The following is a 21,203-nucleotide window of genomic DNA, read 5'->3' as shown; positions in this document are numbered from 1 at the left end:
GCTTGCTCTTTGAGGAGCTGGATACACTCAATGGGCCAAATGGCCTCTTTGTGTATCTTGACGATTCTATTAATTGTGCATTGTGAGTGTCAATTCATGATTCCATGGACAAGCCGTTTGCTTTAATTCTATTTGTGTAGATGGAGGAACAAGGAGCTTGTAGGCAGTGGTAGCAAGGCATTTTAACTTCTCCAGTTCAAGGATACTTAGAGTAATTGCAGCCCAGTTATTCTGCTGGGGTCAGTGACATGTCGGATCACTGGGATCTTTGTAAACTTCACAACAATCTACTCAAAGCACAGATTATTGGCTCCCATTCATGCCACTCAATACATTACTTATTCAAAAGCAGAATTAGGTTAAAGATTAGTTGTGACTTGCAACATAGCTTTTTTTCATTTCCACATGTAGAAGTCAATTACTGTCATGTGAAGGATTGTGAAGAAGAGCTGGCTATATGTTAATATTTTCACATGACACAACAAATCCTTTACCAACTTAGCTCCTTAAAATCCTCCAGCTGCATTTTCAATTCAGAATCAGGGTTAATATCACTGGCATATGTCATGAAATTTGTTAACTTTGCAGCAGAAATACAATGTAATACATAATAAATATAGAAAAATAAACTGAATTACCATAAGTATATGTGTATATTAAATAGTTAAGTTAAAATAAATGGTGCAAAAACAGAAATAAGTGAAAAAAAGTATTGAGGAAGTGTTCATGGGTTCAATAACCATTGAGAAATCGGATAGCAGAGGGGAAAAAGGTGTTCCTAAATTGCTGAGTGTGTGCCTTTGGGACTCTATACCTCCTTCCTGATGATAACAACAGGAGAAGAGCATGCTCTGGGTGGTGAGGACCTCTAATGATTGACACCACTTTTTTGAGGCATCGTTCCTTGAAGATGTCTTGGATATCACAAAGGCTCGAACCTATGAAAGGGATGAATAATTTTACAACTTTCAACAATATTTCAAAAGATACTGATTGTACAACCTCATGACAATCAACCCTTGTGTGTATGTGGGAGTGATGATGATGGGAGGAAGGAAAGGATTAGGACAACATGCACTGTCTCAAAATAAATGCTGGGAAATTAATGTCACGAGATCCATCCTACATTAACAATGACAGATATTTCCTGTCTAAGGTCGTTGCCTTGAAGCGATAAAGACAAGACAGAGGGAAATGGAACAAGAACCCCAGTGACTTAGAGGAGGCGACAAAATCATCCAGCATGGAGATAAAGCAGAAATTAACATACTGGGAAAAGAAGTTCTGTGGAATGGAGAATTGGTGGACTTCCCGGGCCTGGACTTCCCAGGCCTTCTGTGCAATGTTTCCTGCTCTTTTCCAGTTTGCATAAGTAATGGATTGGAGAAAGAGCTGACTTTAGGATAAAACTTATTAAACAAATAGCAACTAGCATTTCATCAGAGTTCAACGCAAATCCAGGAACCCAATTTCATGACTGAAACACTTCTGCACAGCTCCAAGGTCAAAATTACTTTCCCTGACGAAGGAGAGCTATACAGTTTGGATGATGCCACCTATGGCAGTGATTGACCCAGGAATTAATCCATTTTGCTCAGAACTAATGCGGCCAAATAGAAATTCGTAACCACGTTCCACGATAGCTTCAGTAACCTGAGCTGAACCAGTTTCACTTCTACTTTTTGTCTCAGTGTTGCAGTAAAAGAGGAATGGTTAGTGGAGTAAGGGCTTGGAGCTGCTAGTCTCGGTTTACTCATAGTGGTGAGATACATAGTACCGGGTAAAATTCGGGGGAGAATAACTAACCAGAATCAAAATCAAGTTTACTATCACCTGCATGTGTCATGAAATTTGTTAACTTAGCAGCAGCAGTTCAATGCAGTACATAATATAGAAGATAAATAAATAAATAAACAAATTACAGTATTTGTTTTATATACCCTTAGGGTTCAGTGTTTCTGTGGACTGTCACTTTAAAATCCCAAGAGAATGAAACTGACTTTTAGACATTGTTGAACTTCTGCTGACTGCAGAGTTGCTTGGTTACTATGGCGAGAGAGGTGGAGTCATTTGATGAACAATGAATGTTTACATTTTTCTTGCAGCTTGTTTTGAATAAGCAAGGCCAGATGACTTTCACGCAGACACAAATACTTAGAGTCAAGATGGATTCGGTCAATGGAAGACACCAGTGAGTGCGGTCGATGGTTTAAACTTTCAGTAGCCCAAAAGGGGTGAGTTGAGATCGATCCAGAGTATTGATAAATGACTGTCACAAGTTGCTGCAACTTGAAGAAGTTTGCAGAGAGGAGAGAAAGGTTCGACACAGAAGAAACCTAGCGACAAAGGTATCACTGTTTGGACTCTCTCTCCAAGTAGCCCATAAGGGTGAGTTTGATTCCATTTGAATATGAAAGTGTGATTGTCACATAGTTAATCCATGAGAGTGGGTTCACTGGTGAGGGTAAAACCTTTGTGAATTCCACGTGTGTGTTTACCCTTTGTCTGGGTGTGGTAGTTCACGGAAGAAAGGCAGCCCTGTGGCAAATCACTGTTGGAGTTATTTCGTATGTCGTGGAACTGGATAAGTGGCTATCACGTTGTGTGTGATGGGGGTAACATTGTGGAATCTACCGGTGTGTCGACCCTTGCCTGGGTAGTGGTTCCCCTGAAGATGGTCCCCTTTGTTAGTAATATTTCGTGTGAAGATTTGGAGGACATTGAGGAGGATCGACGACACCTGTTTACTTGGATTACGAATCTCTCTCTCTCACTTCAATCCTGTGCCACACCTTACCACACCATCATTAGACTGTATCACTTACCACTTGAGCTTGAAGAAGTTTGGGGTTATTATTTACACCTATATATGCATAACACCATTAACTCTTGATTTACCTGGTTTAAGTTACTATATGACGTAGTTACTAATAAAATAGTGATTGTTAACAGCAAAACCAGACTCCAGGTGTGTTCTGTTGCTGCTGATACTTTTACAGGGTTGCATGTACAGAACAACGTATATTGAATAGATTAAAAATCGTGCAAAAACAGAAATAATATATATTAGAAAAGTGAGGTAGTGTTCACAGGTTCAATATCTATTTAGGAATCGAATGGCAGAGGGGAAGAAGCTGTTCCTGAATCACTGAGTGTGTGCCTTCAGGCTTCTGTACCTCCCACCTTGTGGTGGCATAGTGGCGTCAGTGCTGGACTTCAGGGCAAGAGGTCCTGAGTTTGAATCCAGCCAGCTCCCTTGCACGCCCTCCATACATGCTCATCCTTGCTGGGTTAAGACCTGGTGATCTCTTTTTAAAAAACTCACCCGGCAGAAGGCAAAGGCAAACCTACTGTAACCTGCCACGTACATCATTTCCCAATGAATCAGAGCGGCGTGAAGGGAAATCGTTCACCAACTCGAAAATTCCAGATGCGACCTGCCGACGACCTGAAGGTGACAGTGAGAAAAGGGCATGCCCTGGGTGCCGAGGGTCCTCAATAATGGACGCTGCCTTTCTGAGATACCGCTCCTTGAAGATGTCCTGGGTACTTTGTAGGCTAGTACCCAAGATGGAGCCGACTAAATTTACAACCCTCTGCAGCTTTGTTTGGTCCTGTGCAGTAGCCCCCCCCCCCCATACCAGACAGTGATGCAGCCCGTCAGAATGCTCTCCACGGTACATCTACAGAAGTTTTTGAGTGTATTTTCAAATCTCTTCAAACTCCTAATGAAGTATAGTCACTGTTTTGCCTCCTTTATAATTGCATCGATATGTTGGGACCAGCTTAGGTCCTCAGAGATCTTGACACCCAGGAACTTGAAACGGCTCACTCTCTCCCTCTTCTGATTCCTCTATGAGTATTGGTGTGTATTCCTTCATCTTACCCTTCCTGAAGTCCACAGTCAGCTCTTTCATCTTGCTGACGTTGAGTGTAAGATTGTTGCTAGCACAACCAGCATCCCTGCCCTCAGGAGAAGGGAAGGCTGAGGGTGGAGCTAAGAGATTTTTAAAAAGACAAAATAGGTTGACAGTGTAGATTATGCAAAAAAAAAATCCCTGTGCTAGCTGAGCAAAGTCAAGGCAGCAACCATAAAATAAAACATACTGTATCAAGTAAAATAAAGAATTCAAGGTCAAAACCATTATTCAGAGAGTAATGAAAGTATGGAGCTTACTCCTGCAATAAGTGTTTTGGAAGCAGAAAACTGTGATGCATTTTAGAAAGCGAGATTATTTGTGTGAAAGAAGGGGAAACAAAGATGGGGGGGGGAGGCTGAGATAATTAGAAAGGAAGAGACTAATTAACTTTTTAAAAAACTGTTCGTCGCCCCTCCCCCACTCAATCGACGTGCAGGAATTCTCATTTTGTCAGGTGTGGGGGCAGAGGGTCATATCAGTGGTGATCTTGATCAGAATCGGGTTTGATATCGCTGGCATTTGTCATGAAATTTGTTAGCCGCAGCTAATGGGGTTTGCAAAACATGATAAACATAGAAAAATCGAATTACAGTAAGTACATATGTATATTAAATAGTTAAGTTAAAATAAATAGTGCAAAAACAATAATAAGTGGGAAAAAAAGTACTGAAGTAGTGTTCATGGGTTCAATGTCCATTCAGAAATCGGATGGCAGAGGGGAAGAAGCTGTTCCTGAACCACTGAGTGTGTGGAGTGTGTACCTCCTTCCTGATAGTGGCAATAAGAAGAGGGCATGTCCTGGGTGATGGGACCTTTAATAATGGACGCTGCCTGTCTGAGGCATCGATCCTTGATACTCTGGAGGCTAGAACCCGTGATGGAGCTGACTAATTTTTACAACTTTTCTGACTGCCTTTCTTCTGCATTGTAAGGACATGTGGAATTTGGAGAGAGAAATAGCTATGCAATCTTGGAAGAACCGTAGCGTCGTGGTTAGTACGCATTACAATACCAGCGAGGTGGGCTCCTATCCTGTCACTGCCCGTAAGGGGTTCGTACATTCTCACCGTGACCGCGTGGGTTTCCTCTGCGCGCTGCTGTTTCCTCCCACAGTCCAACGTACTGTCCTAATAACCAGGTTAGTAGGTTATTTGGACATTGTAAATTGTCCCGTGTTTAGGTTAGAACGTGCAGGCACCAAGCTGTCGAATATTCGCTGGGTAATGTATCTGACTGCGGGTGACCACAGCACTTCATCCTAACTATTCCAACTGACTTTTCATATGTACCCCACGGGACGGGTGGGTGGCCTTGAGTCAGTCTCTTGTCCGGGAGCTGGACGGTCTCATTCATACAGAGAACGAGGAAGCTCCGGGGAATGTGCGCTGGACCAGATTACAAGAATGTTCGGAATCTACGCCCACTGTCATCAGGGTCCCTGAATATTCGCATTAAATATCTTACTTGCTATCATCGAGTTTACTGGAAATGCCAGGTCGAATTGGAGGGAAATTCCGCGGAACAGCGTTGACCCGAAGACCCGGGGAAGGGTACTGCGTTAAGAAAGGGGCTCAGCGAGTAACCCCTCCACCCCGGCTACTCTCGTACGGGGTGGCGGGGGCCGGAGCCTGTTGCGGTTTGTTTGTGGGGACGAGCTCATGTGCAGAGTCACTGACCGAGGGAATTCCCCCTTATATACGTCACACCCGATTAAACACGGGGAGGGGGATAAGTTTTTACTCAGTCTGCTGTGTGGCGCCTTCAGGTAGGATGGAGATGGGACCTTGTGTGGTTCTGTTCGCCATGCTGACAACTGTGTTCACCGAGAGCAGCTGCCCTCCAGGTAGGGACATGTCCCGGAGTATTCAGCCTACAGCTCCTTCTTGCCATCTCGGGATTGTCTCTGTCCTTTACGCTTCGGGTGTTTCGAATTTATCCGCTCACCGTTTGAGTGATGCACGGCTGGGCAGGAGAAACGCCAAACTGTAAATGCAGATCAGTGTTTGGCTTACAGTGTATCACGCTTTCGGTTCTTCGCCAGAGGTGCTGAACGGCAAGTGGCACAGATAGCCCGGGCAGCGTGTAGGGAGAGAGAAGCGCGGGTCTTCCGTCAGCTGTTTCTTTCTCGCAGATTCTGCCCGACCTGTTGCGCTTTTATTCCAGGTTTCCAAATCCGCGGCCTCTCTGTTTTAGTTTCCTGCCCACTTCGCTTTATTTTCCTTGCCGCGGTCTCACATCTTCTCTCTGGCGACCACAGGGAAGATTGAGTTGAAACATTACCACCTCTCTCTGCAGATCCCGACCAGCGTGCCATTGAATTCTATCTTCGGGCTTTCAGTTTTTTTTTGGGGGGGTGGGGGTTCTATTGTTGCGCATTTTTCAGACTACAACAATCAGAGGAAATATAATCAATCGGTCGCCGATATGCGATTGTTCCTTCAACACTGGAGAGCTCCCTCTGCATTTTGAAAAGAGAGACGGGACCTTTCATTCATAAATGTAAAAGAGTTGTTTACACTGGAGAGTGACCATATCGAAGGTAAACTCCTCACCTCGGGTTCTGAAGGAAAATGTTGAATAATGCGCCTTTGTCTAATTTCTCCGTCTTGTTTATTTCGGCGCTGTCCCCTTTGTGCCGTGAACGATTGATCATATTATCCAGCGAGTCTTGCACTCACTCAGCCTGATCCTGATGAGTAAAGACGCGGGGGGTGGGGGGACGACGACAAAGAAGACAACGGTGGACCTAATGAACTTTGTTGGATTTTTAACTGTGGTACAATGTTGCTATTTGCAATCGCTGGACCTTAGCAATATGCTTGTTTTTGGCCGCTGGAGTTGTGAGGTGCCGTGGAAGGGGTTGCAGTTCAAGGAGGGTTGGTGGCGGCTTTCCATCGGTTTGTGAAGGGGGAGGGCTGATATCGAGCTGAGGGTTCACTGAAAGTTCAGGGTCTGCTGAAAGGTGCAGGGGCAAAGAGGTGAATGCAAGGTTGGGGGGTTGAGGAGCTGGGGTAGGTGAAGAGAAACCCTGAGGTGGGGGTGTGTTTGAAGGGTTGAATTGCACAGCTGACAGCTGGGAGGATGAACCACTTATCTCACTGACTAAGCCTCTTGCAGGGAGTTTTTAGGGGTTTCATGATTAATTATTGACCTGAGATTATTTATTTATATATTGTAAGAGCTATTTTTTCTCAATCTGATTTTCCAAAAGAAATTTTTGAAAATTTTGCCAGTGAGGGATCTGTCTTTAAAAAAGTCAAAGGAGGAAAGAATTTGCATTTCTGCATTTTCACAACCTTGGGATGCCCCACTTCACTCCTCAGCCAATGAAGTACCTACTTCAGTTCTACTTAATGCTATAATGCGGAAAGACAGCTGTCAGTTTGAGCACAGCAAGATGACACCTGACGCACCATAGTGGCCAGAAAATCTTCCCAGTCAGGAACAAATTGTAAGCAGTGATATGGGGAGAAGTCACGTTTGAAATAGATACCTGATTTCAGCTAAGACGACACATGGCTGTCAGTTTAGCATCTCACTAGAGAGGGTGCAACATTCCCTCAGTATAAGACCGTAAGATATAGGAGCAGAATTAGTCCACGTCCCATTGAGTCTGTTCCACCATTTCAACATGGCTGATCCATTTTCCCTCTCAGCCCCAGTCTCCGTGCCTTCTCCCCGTATCCTTTCACGCCCCGACCATTCAAGAACCTGCCAGCCCTTGCCTTAAATATACGTATTTCCAGCAGAGACTGTGCCCTCATCTCTCCTGAACTACTCCAGGTACGACGAGCCTATTGAGGGGTCATTGTGGAAATCATTTAAGAATGAAGAACTATTTTGCTTCACCACAACTGACCCTCCACATTTCGCAAGGGAAGGAGAGGCAGTTGATGAGGTGGACGAGTGACGGAGGAAGGTGGGAGAGATGGACCCTTAGTAGCTAAGCTAAGTGAAAATACACTCTCTGAGAATGAGTTGGGAACCTCTGGGAGTTTTCCTTCCCTCCCTTGCTAGAAAAGGATTCATTTCCAATCCCAGATCTGAAAGAGTAAATATGATCCTGGCTTATTTTTAAATTGCACGATTACCATCGAGTGCCACTTGCACCAGCATGCCCTTGGGTTTTTCAGGCAAGAGCGGGCTCAGATACGGAGGAGGCTTAGGCAGGGAAAAGGTGACACCCCTGGCCCTGGCCTAGTCTGGCTATGTCAGCTTTCGGACTAGTGGTTGACTGATTCCGAATATCCTTCACGGCCCTGGGCCAGGACTAGGAGAGAGTTTGTGTGAAGTACTGCGTGGTGGGTGGTTGGGTTTGTTACACAGGGTTCTGAAAAGAAATTGGTCCTGGTCAGCAAAACTAACAGTAAATATCTTTTCTTGTTGACAGGCTCATTTCGGAGTGCTAACGATGGCCAGTGTAAATCTTGCCCAGCAACAACGTACACAGACCGCCCGAACAACAATTCCCAGTGCAAGAGGTGCCACATGTGTACAGGAGGTGGGTGCCTCGGATGCAAGCATATTGGGTTGGACAGTAGCATAGGGTCTTTGTTCTAAAGGGGAAATGGGGAAGGAGCCATGTGGTGATGGGAAATGGGAGGCTTGCAGAAGAGGAAACGGGAATGGGGGGAAAGGGGAGAGAGTGTTAAGGAGGAAAAGAAGAAAGAAGGGATGAGATAAGAGGAGGGAAGGAAGATAAGAGGTGCCTTGAAAGAATTGCTATGCAGTACTCCGGTCCCAGAGATACAACCACTGCTGCCTATTCTCACCCTATGAGAAATGATGTAATTCCAGGTAACTTGCTGGGGTAACAGCAAGCTTCATGACACTCTGGCCTGGGTCTGTATTTCCTACAGCATTCTTGGTGAACACCAACTCACATTTACCCCCTCCTACCCTCCCCCTCTCTCTCCCTCCCACCCTCTTCCCCCCTTCCCACCCCTGCCCCTCCTTTCCACCCCTCCCCTCCTATCCACCCCCTCCCCTCCTTCCACCCATCCCCCCTCCCCTGTATTTTTTAATTCTCCCCCCATCTCCCACAATATCTCAGTGATACTGAAAGAACAACAGAGAGCATTGGTAATACTCAGCCGGTCAGGCAGCAGCTGCAGAGAGGGAAGCAAGAATTAACATTTCAGGTTTACAACCTTCCTTCATTTTCAACAATTGCCAGTGACACTTTTTTTTTGCTTTGGAAAGGTGCATTTTTAATCCTACATCCCTGCTTGGCGACCGCCAACACCGTCTGTGGTTGTAAACAGGGCTTCATGTGCACAAGGAGTGATTGTAAATCTTGCAAGCTCCAAAGGAGGTGTAAGAAAGGACAGGAGGTAACACAAAAAGGTAAGGCTCTTCTGACCTGTCTTGTTCTGAAATATCTGTTCATGCTTATTAGCTACTCGGGAGATGTTGTGACAGTTTACAAGTTTGATTAGCAGACTCCTATACAACATGAATGTTGTCCATTTGATAGGCGCTTCTCAAATCTACAATCTACTGGGAAATTCCTCACCAACTCATGCACCATCCTGACATGGAAATTTCTCAGAAGTCCTTCCTTGCCTGTGGGTCATTGAATTCCTACGCATTGCATTCACCACAAGGACAGTGACGGTTTTTAAAATAAAATTTTAAGATGTTCACAACTATCTTCTCAAGGCAATGAGATGTGGACAGTAAAAACATTGCCCTTTGCAGTGATGCCCTTACCTCACAAGTGTACAAGAATAAAATCTGTATAATCCTTAATAATTTGAGGATTGCCTGTTTACAGTGAATAGAATTGGAGAATTATCTGGTGGTTTCTGTCCAATCAGAATCCTGCAATGAGACCTTATCTGGTCAGCGTACTCAGTCCCAGAGTTTGCATGATGAGTGGACCAATGAGTCTGCTTTAGGATATTATTGGCCTGCTACTCATTTTGGGTTGGACCACCAGACCGGAACTTAACATTTGGCCCCAATTATTGTCTCTCACCACTGAACCCTGAGAGGCGTAAGAGGCCCCTGGGTGCACCGTCATTGGTGCAGACGTGACAGCCTGCTGAAGAGTTTCTGACAGAACATATCGTCACCAAAGCCACTTCCTTTTCTGGCCAATGGACTCATGTAAGTAGGTGAAAATGTTCCACTGCCATCGGTACTGCTTGCTCTATATCGTCCGAGTTCGATTGTGACTCATTCGTGGTGGTGGTGCTGGCAGCTGGGTTTGGGACAGGAAATGGGCTCAGGTCAGGTCTTAAGGGTACTGGAGAGGGTATTGAACACTGTATTATTCGGCTGGGAGTCCATGTTCTAGCATCTTGCCGTGTGGGCCATCCATAGATCCCACTGTTAGATTTCCATTGCTCCCATGATCGAGTGGGATGTTAGAAGAGTTAATTATGGAAGTGGAAGTTTTGATGTCTCTGGCATTCTATAACAGAACCCCATCTGTTTCTTTGGGCCCGCTGGATTCCTTCACACAGTTGCATCAACAGTGTGGTTAGGATCTTCCTTTTGCACATAACTGATCCTGGAGCTCCTAAACCTCTGTAATCTCCAAATCACTGTACACAACTCTGACCCCGGCATTCACCCTGTCTAATCCCCAACCTTCAGATCACTTCAAGTGGTCCTAATCCCAGTCTCTGTATCCTTATGTACCACTTGGTGGAACCCTCACCTCCAACTTGTGAGGCCATTCTATATGACCATAAGACATAGGAGCAGAATTAGACCATTTGGCCCATCGAGACTGCTCCACCATTCCATCATGGCCGATTTATTATCTCTCAACCCCATTCTCCAGATTTCACCACGCACTGATTAAAGAAATTTTTCTTCATCTCTGTTCTAAATGTATGTCCCTGGCAATGTTCCCCCTAAAGTGTGGACCTGTGCGCGCACACACATATTTTGCTACTAGAGCACAAAGGAATTTAAACTGCGCACAAAAGGCTGTCACCCTCTGCCTCATTGGCATGTTAAGTATATTTCACGACCCTCACAACCACTTTTCCTTTTCTGGTTTCTGATGCAGATGCTGTTGACAATGTGGAGTTGGCGATGATTTGTCTGCAGATTTTTAGATCTGGCTCATTTATAATGTTTTTATTGAAGAAGTTATTCAGTGCGCACATGTTGTTGTCACTGGGCAAAAAATTTGCGCAGTGGCACAAGATTTTTGCACACACTGTTCATTAAAAATTACAGGGAACATTGGTTCCTGGAGGCCTAACATTTCTGAACCGGCTTGGTGAGATCTATTTCCCCCCTCTCCCACCACTGCCTTGTAGCTCAGTGAGACCTGGTCCCTGTTGTACGCCCTCCATCCGGATTGGTCTCTGTTGTATCTCGTCTCCTGCATGTGAGTTGATCCTAGTATATAAAACAAACTTCCCCCGTGTGACCTGGTCCCTGTTGTACCCCTTCAATGTGACCTGGTCCCTGTTGTACCCCTTCAATGTGACCTGGTCCCTGTTGTACCCCTTCTGTGAGACATCGTCCCTTCTTGTATCTTCTCTGGCCCCGTGTAATGGATTATCACAGTTCTGGATCACAGTTTTTATAGTCTATCTGACTTCTGCTAGTTCCTCCACAAAGCATTCACTTTAACCCCATGTGTAGCAGAGTGGGGAGTAAATATTTCAAAATAATTGTCTGCCACCAGGTCTTGGAGGCACAGTTAACTGAATCCTCTCTGGTTTTCTCCATCAGGCAATTCATTTAAGGAAACCCAGTGTAAGGACTGTGAGAACGGCATGTACTCTGATACAGAGGATGGTGTCTGCAAACCCTGGACAGAGTGAGTTCGGTGTGAATGAGGGGGTATGTGAGGGGGCATGTACTCTGATACAGAGGATAGTGTCTGCAAACCCTGGACAGAGTGAGTTCCTACTCAGAGGTGTGCAGAGAGCATGAGGAAAGACGGTGTGAGTGAGGGGGTATGTGGTTGGGCCCTAGGAAGTGCAGATTTCCTGGAGGAAGTCTCAATGGCCATAGAAAGCATGTCAAATTGAAGGCAATAAAAATCCGAGAGATCTCGGCAGAGCCGTGCTAGCATTTGCCCTGGAGCCACAAAAGCAGGTGATGAACTGGTTGGTGAGGGGCAAGTGGGAGGAGAGGGAGGACAGCAGATTTCAGCTGGCTTAATCACCGTTCTTATCGGGGGGGGGGGGGCTGCCACAGGGTTGCAGAAAGTTGTCAACTCAGTCAGCTCCATCACGGGCTCGTCTGTCCTGCATCCTGGACATCTTCAAAGAGCGATGCCACAAAAAGGCGGCATTCGTCATTCCGGACTCTCAATGCCCAGGACATGTCCTCTTCTCATTGTTACCATTAGGGAGGAGGTACAGGAGCCTGAAGGCTCCCACTCAACAATTCAGGAACAGCTTCTTCCCCTCCGCCACCCAGTTTCTGAATAGACATTGAACCTGTGAACACTACCTCACTGCTTTCTTTTTCTCTATTTGCACTACTTAATTTAACATTTTTTAACATATATACTTTAATTCAGTTTTTCTTATTATGTACTGCTGCCACAAAACAACACATTTCATAACATATGCTGCTGCTATTAAATCTGGTTCTGGTTTGGATGTGGTTATATCTGGGAAGGGAATTCCCGAGGCTAAGATGGAAGAGATTGATAGCGTGGCCAGTGACTATGGACTGATTTGGGATGGAGGCACGAGTTGGGACTGGAGGAGAAAGGAGTCACAGGCTGGGGAGGGTGAGACCCCTCTGAATGAGGAATATCAGAGTGGGGCATGTGGGAGGAGGGTGGCGGGGCTGGAGAAGACAGACACAGGTTAGGGGGCCAGTCAGAAGTTAGAGGACAGACACATTATTTGTCTACAGCTGAGCCTGATTGAGATCCAGCTCTGGGCTGAACCCACCAACGGCTGACCTGAGCAGTGGACAAGGAAGCCATGGGAGAGTGGGACTCGTGGTGCCTGCGGGAGTGTTGTCGATAGGTAGCTTGACAGTGACGTCCCTTATAACGGGGTCATTATGAAGAGATCTGGCGGACCTTGGGTCAATTTTGTTTGAAGGAGGGCGGTGGGTGATTGTGAGGGAACTGAAAAGGCACGATGTGTGAACTGAGTGTAAGACATTGTAGTTTGGATGTCATCTTCTGTAACTGGACGTCCTGTCTTATTTTCCTGTACCAGATACTGCATTCATGGGAAGCTCGTGGGTGGCTTCGGTGCCCCTTTAAAAGGGTCTCTTAGGTAGTTTTAAAGTGGGGTGGAGGGAGGTTGTAGTGGCGTCTCTTTAAACACCCATGCTTGATCTTATTTGCGTTTGAACTGATAGACTAGCGCTTACGCTGCTGAGAGAAACTGAAATATTCCACTGCTACCCACAGGCATCAACTAAACTCATCGTCCTCCCTCTCTCAACACAGTGAAATGAGGGCTGATCTAACCATCACCATTGAGTAAACTATGCTTCCCTTATAATACTGTAACTGTAAAGTCAGGAAACACGTGTTGTAGAGTGTAAAAGAAAGTCAGATAATATCATAACCACTTTAAACATCAGACCTCCTACAGATAAGACCAGTCATTGCATAAGTTTCCAGTCTTCCAGCAGAGATCACTGATGTAGACTGTACGTGTTGTAATCTCTTCTTGGTGTTTATCATTCTAGCTGTTCAGCAAAAGGTCTCCAGGTGGTGCGGAATGGCTCCAGGACGGAGGATGTAACGTGCGGGTCTTTCCCTACAGTGGCGACAACCAGCCAAGGAAGGGGCAAATACAGAACTCTGATACCATCGGACCATCCGAAGAACCAAGGTAGAAACACTTGAACCAAAAGTGTGGTTGCTAACCTGCCCCGATGGAGTAGGACAAACTGCATCCTGCTGTGAGGTTGCAAAGTGACCAAAACAATCAGGGTTGACTAAATTTTAGAGGAGATCACAGAATGGGAAAGGGGAAGAGGCAATACTGTAAATGAAGGCAGGGTAAAGAAAGGGTCTTACTTGGCAAATCACAAAGCTTAGTCAATTTGAATGAAGGATGATCTTTATTTGCCATATAGAGCCAAGGTTCGACGGTTATAAAGAATTATATAAGTTAGAGGTTTAAGTATGATTATGGAATAAAATGTGTACAAATACATAAGTACCAGCATGTATTGCAAAGTAGGCAGCATTATAAAGAGTAGTTTCAAGTGCTTACAGTGCAGTGACAGTGGTAATACATAGAGGGGAGTGGGGGGCTATCTGGAATGGTCGCTCAGATGAATTGCCTGGGGGAAAGAAACTTTCAAGAGTGCGTGGTTTTTGTTTTAATAGCGCTTATAGGGCTATTAAAACAAAAACTTTATGCAATCTTAAACAAGCACCAAGGCAAGGGTTCCCAACCTTTTTTATGTCGTGGACCCTTACTATTAACCGAGGGGTCTGTGGACCCCAGGTTGGGAACCCCTGAACGAAGGATTAGAAGATATTGCCAAGAGTTGTCCCAAGCAGTAGAGTGTGATAACGTCAAGAAGCTGGAGGAACATACAGCAAAGGTTAATAGTAGGGTATTTTAATTCACATGGTTTACTGGAACTGATGTACTTAGCTTGGTATGTTGAAGAAATAATGAAATTACAGGCTTTTTTTGATCTGGTATTTGGCAAAGAGAAAGCATCAGTAATAATTGTGGTTCCTTCAGGGGAGAACAATCTTTAGGGGATAAAATTCTATACAAGCATTGAAAATGATTTGGTTCAATCTGAAATCGGGGCTTTAAATTTAAAGCCAACTACTTAGGTATGAGGCATAATCTGTCTACAATTAATTTTGAGACTACATTAAAACATATGGGAACTTTAATTTAAAGAAATAGTACAATATCCCTTTCTAAGAACCCAGAGGAAAAGTGGCCCAGCTATAGTTGACACAAGAAGTTAAAGATAGCATTTGATCAAAGGAAATGTTGCCTATAAGAGTGGTAAACTTGAGGACTGGTAGGAGTTCAGAATTTAGCAAAGGAGGACCAACGCACTGGTAGAGAAAGGGAAAGTAGAATATAGGAACGGGAAAACTTGAAACTTTCAAAAATGTATAAGTTTCTGTAGAAGTGTATTGAGTAAAACAAAAAGCTGAAGAATGTGTGGGTCCTTTGCAAACTGGAATAGCGGAAATGATATCAGGGAAAGGGAAACAATTGAAAAATTAGACAAATTATTTGTCTCTATCTTCATGGAAGAAGACACTTAAAACCCTCCCAGAAATAGTGGAGAACAGGTTTGGAGCAAAGGAGGAGATGAATGAAAATTAGTTTTGGTTAAAAATGTACTATTGGAGAAATTAAAGGGTCTGGAAGCTGATTACACCCGACGTCTGTTTGTTTTTGAGGTTGTAAATAGCAGGGTGCATATTGGGGTAAGATATTTGGATGTTCTGAAAGTTTTCTCTGGGAAACCAGGCAAGAGGATCTTAAGCAAAATTGGAGAGCATGGGATTGTGGATAGTGTACTGCCGTAGACCGATGATTAGTTAATAGATAGAAAAGAACGGGGATAAATGGGTAGTTTTTATGTTAAGAGCCCGTGACAAGTGGAGTGATGCAGTGTGTGTCAGTGATTTGAACATAAGAAATCAAAGCAGGGGAGATCATTTGGTTTCTCGTGCCTGCCTGGACAATCGTTAAGATCATGTCTGACCATTTGCCTCAGAGTCAATTTCATGCCAATGACCCCCTGACATTTGCTTCCAAACTATCCAAAAATCCAACCCTCCCTATGTGGAATATTCCCAGTCAGTGAGCTTCCAGAATCCTCCTGGGTAGAGAATTCCAACACTTCACCATGCTCTGCGTGGAGACACTTTCTCATCACCTGTCTAGAAAGGCTGATCCCTTACTTTGAGACTTAGACATCCCGTGCAGTGAAAACATCATCTCCGAATCTACACTGTCCATCTTCAGAGTGGGACTATGTTTCTCCCCAGTGGGAAGCTTATTCACCAGACGTGAGGTGATTGTGGAGTTTAGGAAGGTGCAGGCTGTACATAAGCAGTTTCTCCTTGGAGAGAGTTAGGAGCACCAGGTTTTTTGGGGGAAAAAAAGTTTCAAGTTCATCTATTATCAAAATCTGTACCCCATATACAACCTTGAGGTTCAACCTCTTGCAGGCAGCCACAAAACAACAAAACACGATTCACAATGGGCGATCTTTCCTGGTCCCTCAGCAGAAGCTCTTTGGTCAAGAAAGCACAGCAATGCCTCTGCTTCCTGAGGTGGTTGAGGCCAGCGAAGCTTCCTCTACCCCATTCCAACCAATTTTTACAGGAGTACATTGAGTGTCCTGACCAACTGTATCACCGTCTGCTATGGGAATTGCAAATCAACTGACTGCAAGACTCTACAAAGGATTGCAAAAGTCATCGTGGTCGCTCCTCAATCCAAGATATTTATCAGGAATGATGAGAACACAGGGCCCTCAGCATTGTCAAAGATCCCTCCCATGTGTCCCACAATCTCTTTGACCCCATACCATCTGGGAGGAAATATCGTAGCATTCTGACAAGGACGGTTAGGATGGGAAACAGTTTCTTCCCCCAGGCCTTGAGACTGATGAACTCCCTGTCACCACCCAGATGTCATCATGTATGAGGCACCAGTCGTGTTAAACTCACAAACAAAAGAAAATCTGCAGATGCTGGAACTCAAAGTAGTACACAAAATGCTGGAGGAACTCAGCAGGCCGGGCAGCATCTATGGAGAGGAATAAACAGTCAACATGTTGGGCTGAGCCCGTTCATCAGGAAGCATTATACTATTTACTTTTTAACTTGTGTCATAAATGCATCTTATGCTAAATGTCAGTCGTCTGGAATATAATCATATTAATTGTAGTAATCTTACTTTATATGTTGTGTGTGAGTTGTATGTATTGTGTTGTGCACCTTGGTCTGGAGGAATGTTGTTTCTTTTGGCTGTAAACATCTAAACAATAAACTTGAACTTGGTGCAGTGATCAGGTATGATTGATGGACAAAGTTAGCCAATGAATCCAGTGTCCTTAACCATTTGTATTTTAAGGCAGTTTCCAACTTGCTGCAGAACATTATTTTAATCGTTCCCTCCTTAGTGTAGAAAACATGAGGACTATTTGCTGTATTACTAGTGGGCTGAATTGCTGTGCATTTAATATTTCAATATTATTTGAGTAATCTTGTATATATTGGTTGATTAAGCATTCTTGTTCCTTTAAATAATTAATGAGTATTAATTACATATATCATCATATGACCATGTGATATGTGCATGCCTCGCTTAAAGTAAAGACAAAGTTACACCTGTATTCCCAGTCTTCTTGTGTCTTCCTTTGAAATAATTTAATGTTTTGAATTTGCAAAATGTAACGTGATCTCTGTTCCCTCTCCAGACAACAAGAACGATGGGATAGCTGCAATTATTGCCATTATATTGCTGCCGTGTGTCTTCATTCCATTCATGCTGTTCATGATGGCACAGTCCAAGAGAAAGCAGGAGCCTGACCAACTGGTTGTGAAAAACATTGGTAAGTTTATGTTCAACATCTCACACCTCTCAACCCACCCAGGACAAACGCTGGCTTAGTATAAACGAAGAGGGATCGGGAGGTGCAAGATACCTGAACTCTTCCAAATATGTCTCTCTGCTTCCCTCTGCCTACGCCCACAAGCAAACCCCACACCAGCTCTCTTGGACACACCTCGCGATCTGTGTTTGAGAAATGGGGTGTTTCATTGTCTTCCAGGCCCATCAGCTTTGCTTACGTGATTTTAGCGGGCGACAGTTAGTGCAGTTGCTTTGCAGTGCCAGTGACCGCTGATCAGCGTTCGATGGCCACCGCTGTCTGTAAGAAGTTTGTACATTCTCCCTGTGACCACATCTCCTGGTGCTCCGGTTTCCTCCCACATTCCAAGACATAAGGTTAGGGTTAGTGTTAATCAGTTGTGGGGATGCTATACAGCACAGAACAGGCCCCTCTGGTCCAGTGAGCCACACCACCCAGAACCCCCCTCCCAATTTTAACCTCAGCCTAATCACAGCACAGTTCACAATGACCAGTTAACCTATTAACCAGTATGTCTTTGGAATGTGGGAGGAAACCCACGTTTCTGGGGAGGACGTGCGTCGGAACTGAACTCCAAATACTGATGCTACACAACTGTAGCACCCAAATGCTGGCGCTGGGGGCATGGCGACACTTGTGGGTTGCTCCCAGCACAGTCCTCACTGTGCTTGTTATTGAGGCAAAATGATGCATTTTGACGTACACGTGACAGATAAAGCTAATCTTTTTTAATAAAAAAAGACGTAGGCAGATTGTTTTCGTCTCCGTACACCACCGTACGAAATTAGCAGCTCCCTTAACGGGACAGGTTGGTGAATGCATATGGGAGATGGGGACCAATGGATACGAGGGAGGGACGCGGTGAAGCATGGTGGATAGTGGTTTATGTGGGCCATGGACCAGCTGACATCACTGGTCTGTGGTCTTTCCACTACACCTGCATAATAGCAACCCATCCTGGGTGCAGATCCTTGATGATTAAAGTGGTGGGTTTTAAGGGGTATCAAGCTCTTGGAAAGGACTCCAGGGCTTTGCACCAACAGTGCTGGAGACCGTGGGGTTCTACATTCAATCAAGGGAATGGCTAGATGGTTGGAATTTGCTAAAGAGCGATTTTAGGAAGAACCTTTATTTTTCAGATGAGAAGCAAGCGCAAGCAGCAAACTGGAATTACTTTTTAAAATTCTTCTCTGCTTTGATATTTCAGAGGAACTTCCATTGGCCTTTACGATGCCAAAGGACATCGACGTGTGCAGCTGTCACTCTCCAGAAGAGGAGACCGGAGACTGGCAGCTCCGGCAAGAGACTACTCCCAAACCTCCGGAGTGACCCTGCCAACATCCTGAAGCAGGATCAGGGACTTTGAAATGATTGGGGCAGCATTACTCAGCACAATAATGAAACACAAGGTTAACAGCCTTCAGTCTACATTTCACTCTCAGCTTGCAACTTCCCAGAAAGAATTGGTTCAAAATACTTTGCAAACCAGATTCAAATTGCTACAGACAATAACTCTGTAGGATTGAAAATAATATCATACACAGTCATGGATGGCTTCTCCAGCCCCCGGCCCTCAATTTCTTTCCGTTTCTAAGATTATGATGTTTAAAATGATTCTTATGAAAGACATGCTGTAAATTATGTTTCTTTCTGTATGATCAAGTCTGATGGTGAACTGTTAAGTAACAGCTACAGTACATTCAGAAGATTCAGGGAAAGATGAGAATATTTCACTCGCCCTGTTCTGATTGATAGCAAACTGCTGGAGAAGGTGTTGAAGGCAAATGCAATGTTAGCATTCATTTTAAGAGGACTAGAGTATAAAAGCAAGGATGTAAAGCCAAGGCTTTACAAGTCATTGGTCAGACTGCCCTTGGAGTATTGTGAGCTGAATTGGGCCCTTACTTAAGTAAAGATGAGCTGGCATTGGAGAGAGTTCACTAGAACAGCCCTGGGAATGAAAGGGTTAACGTATGAGGACTGTTTGATGGCTCTGGGCCTGTATTCACTGGAGTTTAGAAGAATGATGGGGGCGGGGGAGGATCTCTATTTGACCTATCAAATAGTGATAGGCCTAGATAGAGTGAACTTAGAGAGAATGCTTCTAATAGTGAGGGTGGGTTGAATGTCCTAATTCTACTCCTATGTCTTGTGGTCTTATGCCTTCTGGTATTGTCAAGGGAGAATTCTTCAGAGTTATGGTTCCAGGAGTGGGAATAATTATGGAGTTGGTTCAGGAGGCTGGCTGAAGGAAGGAATGGATAAGGTTGAGAAAGTGGGTGTCAGATGATAAGGGGGGGTGCAGCAGCCCAATGGAGCCAACATGATTATGAGAAGCATTAATAGAATGATATGGTTTTCCCCAGGGTGGCAAACACTGATGCCAGAGGACATACTTTTAAGGCGAATTGAGGAAGGTTTGGAGGAGATGCCAGAGATGTGTTTTTTCTGTATATTAAATGTCTGGGGTACACTGCTGGGAGTGCTGATAGAGGCTGATACATTAGGGATACTAAAGAGACTTCTAGGTAGGCACATAGAAGATAGAAACATGAGTGCTGTGGGGTATATAGGAGGGAGGGATTAGATTAATCATGGAGTAGGTTTATTTTGGTTAGCATCTTGTGGGCTGAAGGGCCTAAGGTACTCTCTGTGTTGTAGCAGAGAAAAGTGAGCCTCTTGGTATTTAAGATGAAGCTCTAACATCCTGCCTTACATCATACAAACTGTCTGTTGTGTTGAGGCTGGTATTCTGGAGGTGGGAGAGAGAGAGCGGGGTCCTTGACCGCAGGAAAGATTCAGTCAATACAGGAAAGGGAGAGACAGATCATTAGAGAGGATGTGGGAGTTGAGTCTGCTGTGGAGTGGAGAAAGATAACTTTGATCACTCTGTCTACTTTTTTAAATTTTATTTTAAAAATAGATTTTATTCATAATAAAATAGCATATACAAAACCAGTGCCAAACTCTTTGCATTCTTAATGTCGTTAGGTCAATACATTCATCGAGTGACACTTCCCTTTAAGCTGAGCACCATCCAATCACAGCACAATTTCCACTTTTCTCCGATTCTGCAAGGCCACCATCTGAACAGTCATCGTCTCAGCTAACACACTGGCCAGTGCATCCTCTGCAAACACGAGCGCTGTGGCCATCTCGTTAGCCAGCACCGCCTTCTCGGAGGTCATGCGTATTGGTTCCTGACCATACCATAACAGGGGAAAAGCTTTCAATAGACAATAGGTGCAGAAGTAGACCATTCAGCCCTTCGAGCCTGCACCGCCATTTTGAGATCATGGCTGATCAATTCCTATCAATACCCGGTTCCTGCCTTGTCCCCATATCCCTTGATTCCCCTATCCATAAGATACCTATCTAGCTCCTTCTTGAAAGCATCCAGAGAATTGGCCTCCACTACCTTCCGAGGCAGTGCATTCCAGATCCCCACAACTCTCTGGGAGAAGAAGTTTTTCCTTAACTCTGTCCTAAATGACCTACCCCTTATTCTCAAACCATGTCCTCTGGTACTGGACTCTCCCAGCATCTGGAACATATTTCCTGCCTCTATCTTGTCCAATCCCTTAATAATCTTATATGTTTCAATCAGATCCCCTCTCAATCTCCTTAATTCCAGCGTGTACAAGTCCAGTCTCTCTAACCTCTCTGTGTAAGACAGTCCAGACATCTCAGGAATTAACCTCGTGAATCTACGCTGCACTTCCTCTACAGCCAGGA

General features: G+C 44.6%; 1 protein-coding gene across 3 annotated transcripts; it reads left to right on the top strand.

Annotated features, from left to right (window-relative positions):
* Window positions 1-2,169: 2,169 nt before the first annotated feature.
* Window positions 2,170-20,423, top strand: LOC140718386 (tumor necrosis factor receptor superfamily member 9-like). Of its 3 annotated transcripts, none has more exons than XM_073032053.1 (7): window positions 2,170-2,388; window positions 8,311-8,421; window positions 9,123-9,266; window positions 11,622-11,709; window positions 13,560-13,705; window positions 17,295-17,429; window positions 18,676-20,423. In XM_073032053.1, exons 2-7 carry the CDS (start codon window positions 8,409-8,411, stop codon window positions 18,795-18,797), a joined length of 648 nt encoding a protein of 215 aa, XP_072888154.1. In that variant the 5' UTR covers window positions 2,170-2,388; window positions 8,311-8,408; the 3' UTR covers window positions 18,798-20,423. The 3 variants fall into 3 exon arrangements, with proteins under 3 accessions (XP_072888154.1, XP_072888153.1, XP_072888156.1); XM_073032052.1 differs by lacking the exon at window positions 2,170-2,388 and adding an exon at window positions 5,634-5,763; XM_073032055.1 differs by lacking the exon at window positions 2,170-2,388 and adding an exon at window positions 6,164-6,459.
* The last annotated feature ends 780 nt before the right edge of the window (window positions 20,424-21,203 follow it).

This window comes from Hemitrygon akajei, chromosome 29 (assembly GCF_048418815.1).
Source record: "Hemitrygon akajei chromosome 29, sHemAka1.3, whole genome shotgun sequence".
In the NCBI taxonomy this organism is placed as follows: domain Eukaryota; kingdom Metazoa; phylum Chordata; class Chondrichthyes; order Myliobatiformes; family Dasyatidae; genus Hemitrygon; species Hemitrygon akajei.
This window is presented reverse-complemented; position numbering and strand designations above follow the sequence as displayed.

What these genes read in the sequence shown, in the direction of transcription:
- LOC140718386 (XM_073032052.1), top strand. Translation starts at nt 5,691, where the DNA reads ATGGAGATGGGACCTTGTGTGGTTCTGTTCGCCATGCTGACAACTGTG. An exon ending in GTGCCACATGTGTACAGGAG is followed by an intron (nt 8,422 to 9,122) that starts GTGGGTGCCTCG and finishes TGCTTTGGAAAG; the next exon opens with GTGCATTTTTAATCCTACAT. An exon ending in ACTGGTTGTGAAAAACATTG is followed by an intron (nt 17,430 to 18,675) that starts GTAAGTTTATGT and finishes TTGATATTTCAG; the next exon opens with AGGAACTTCCATTGGCCTTT.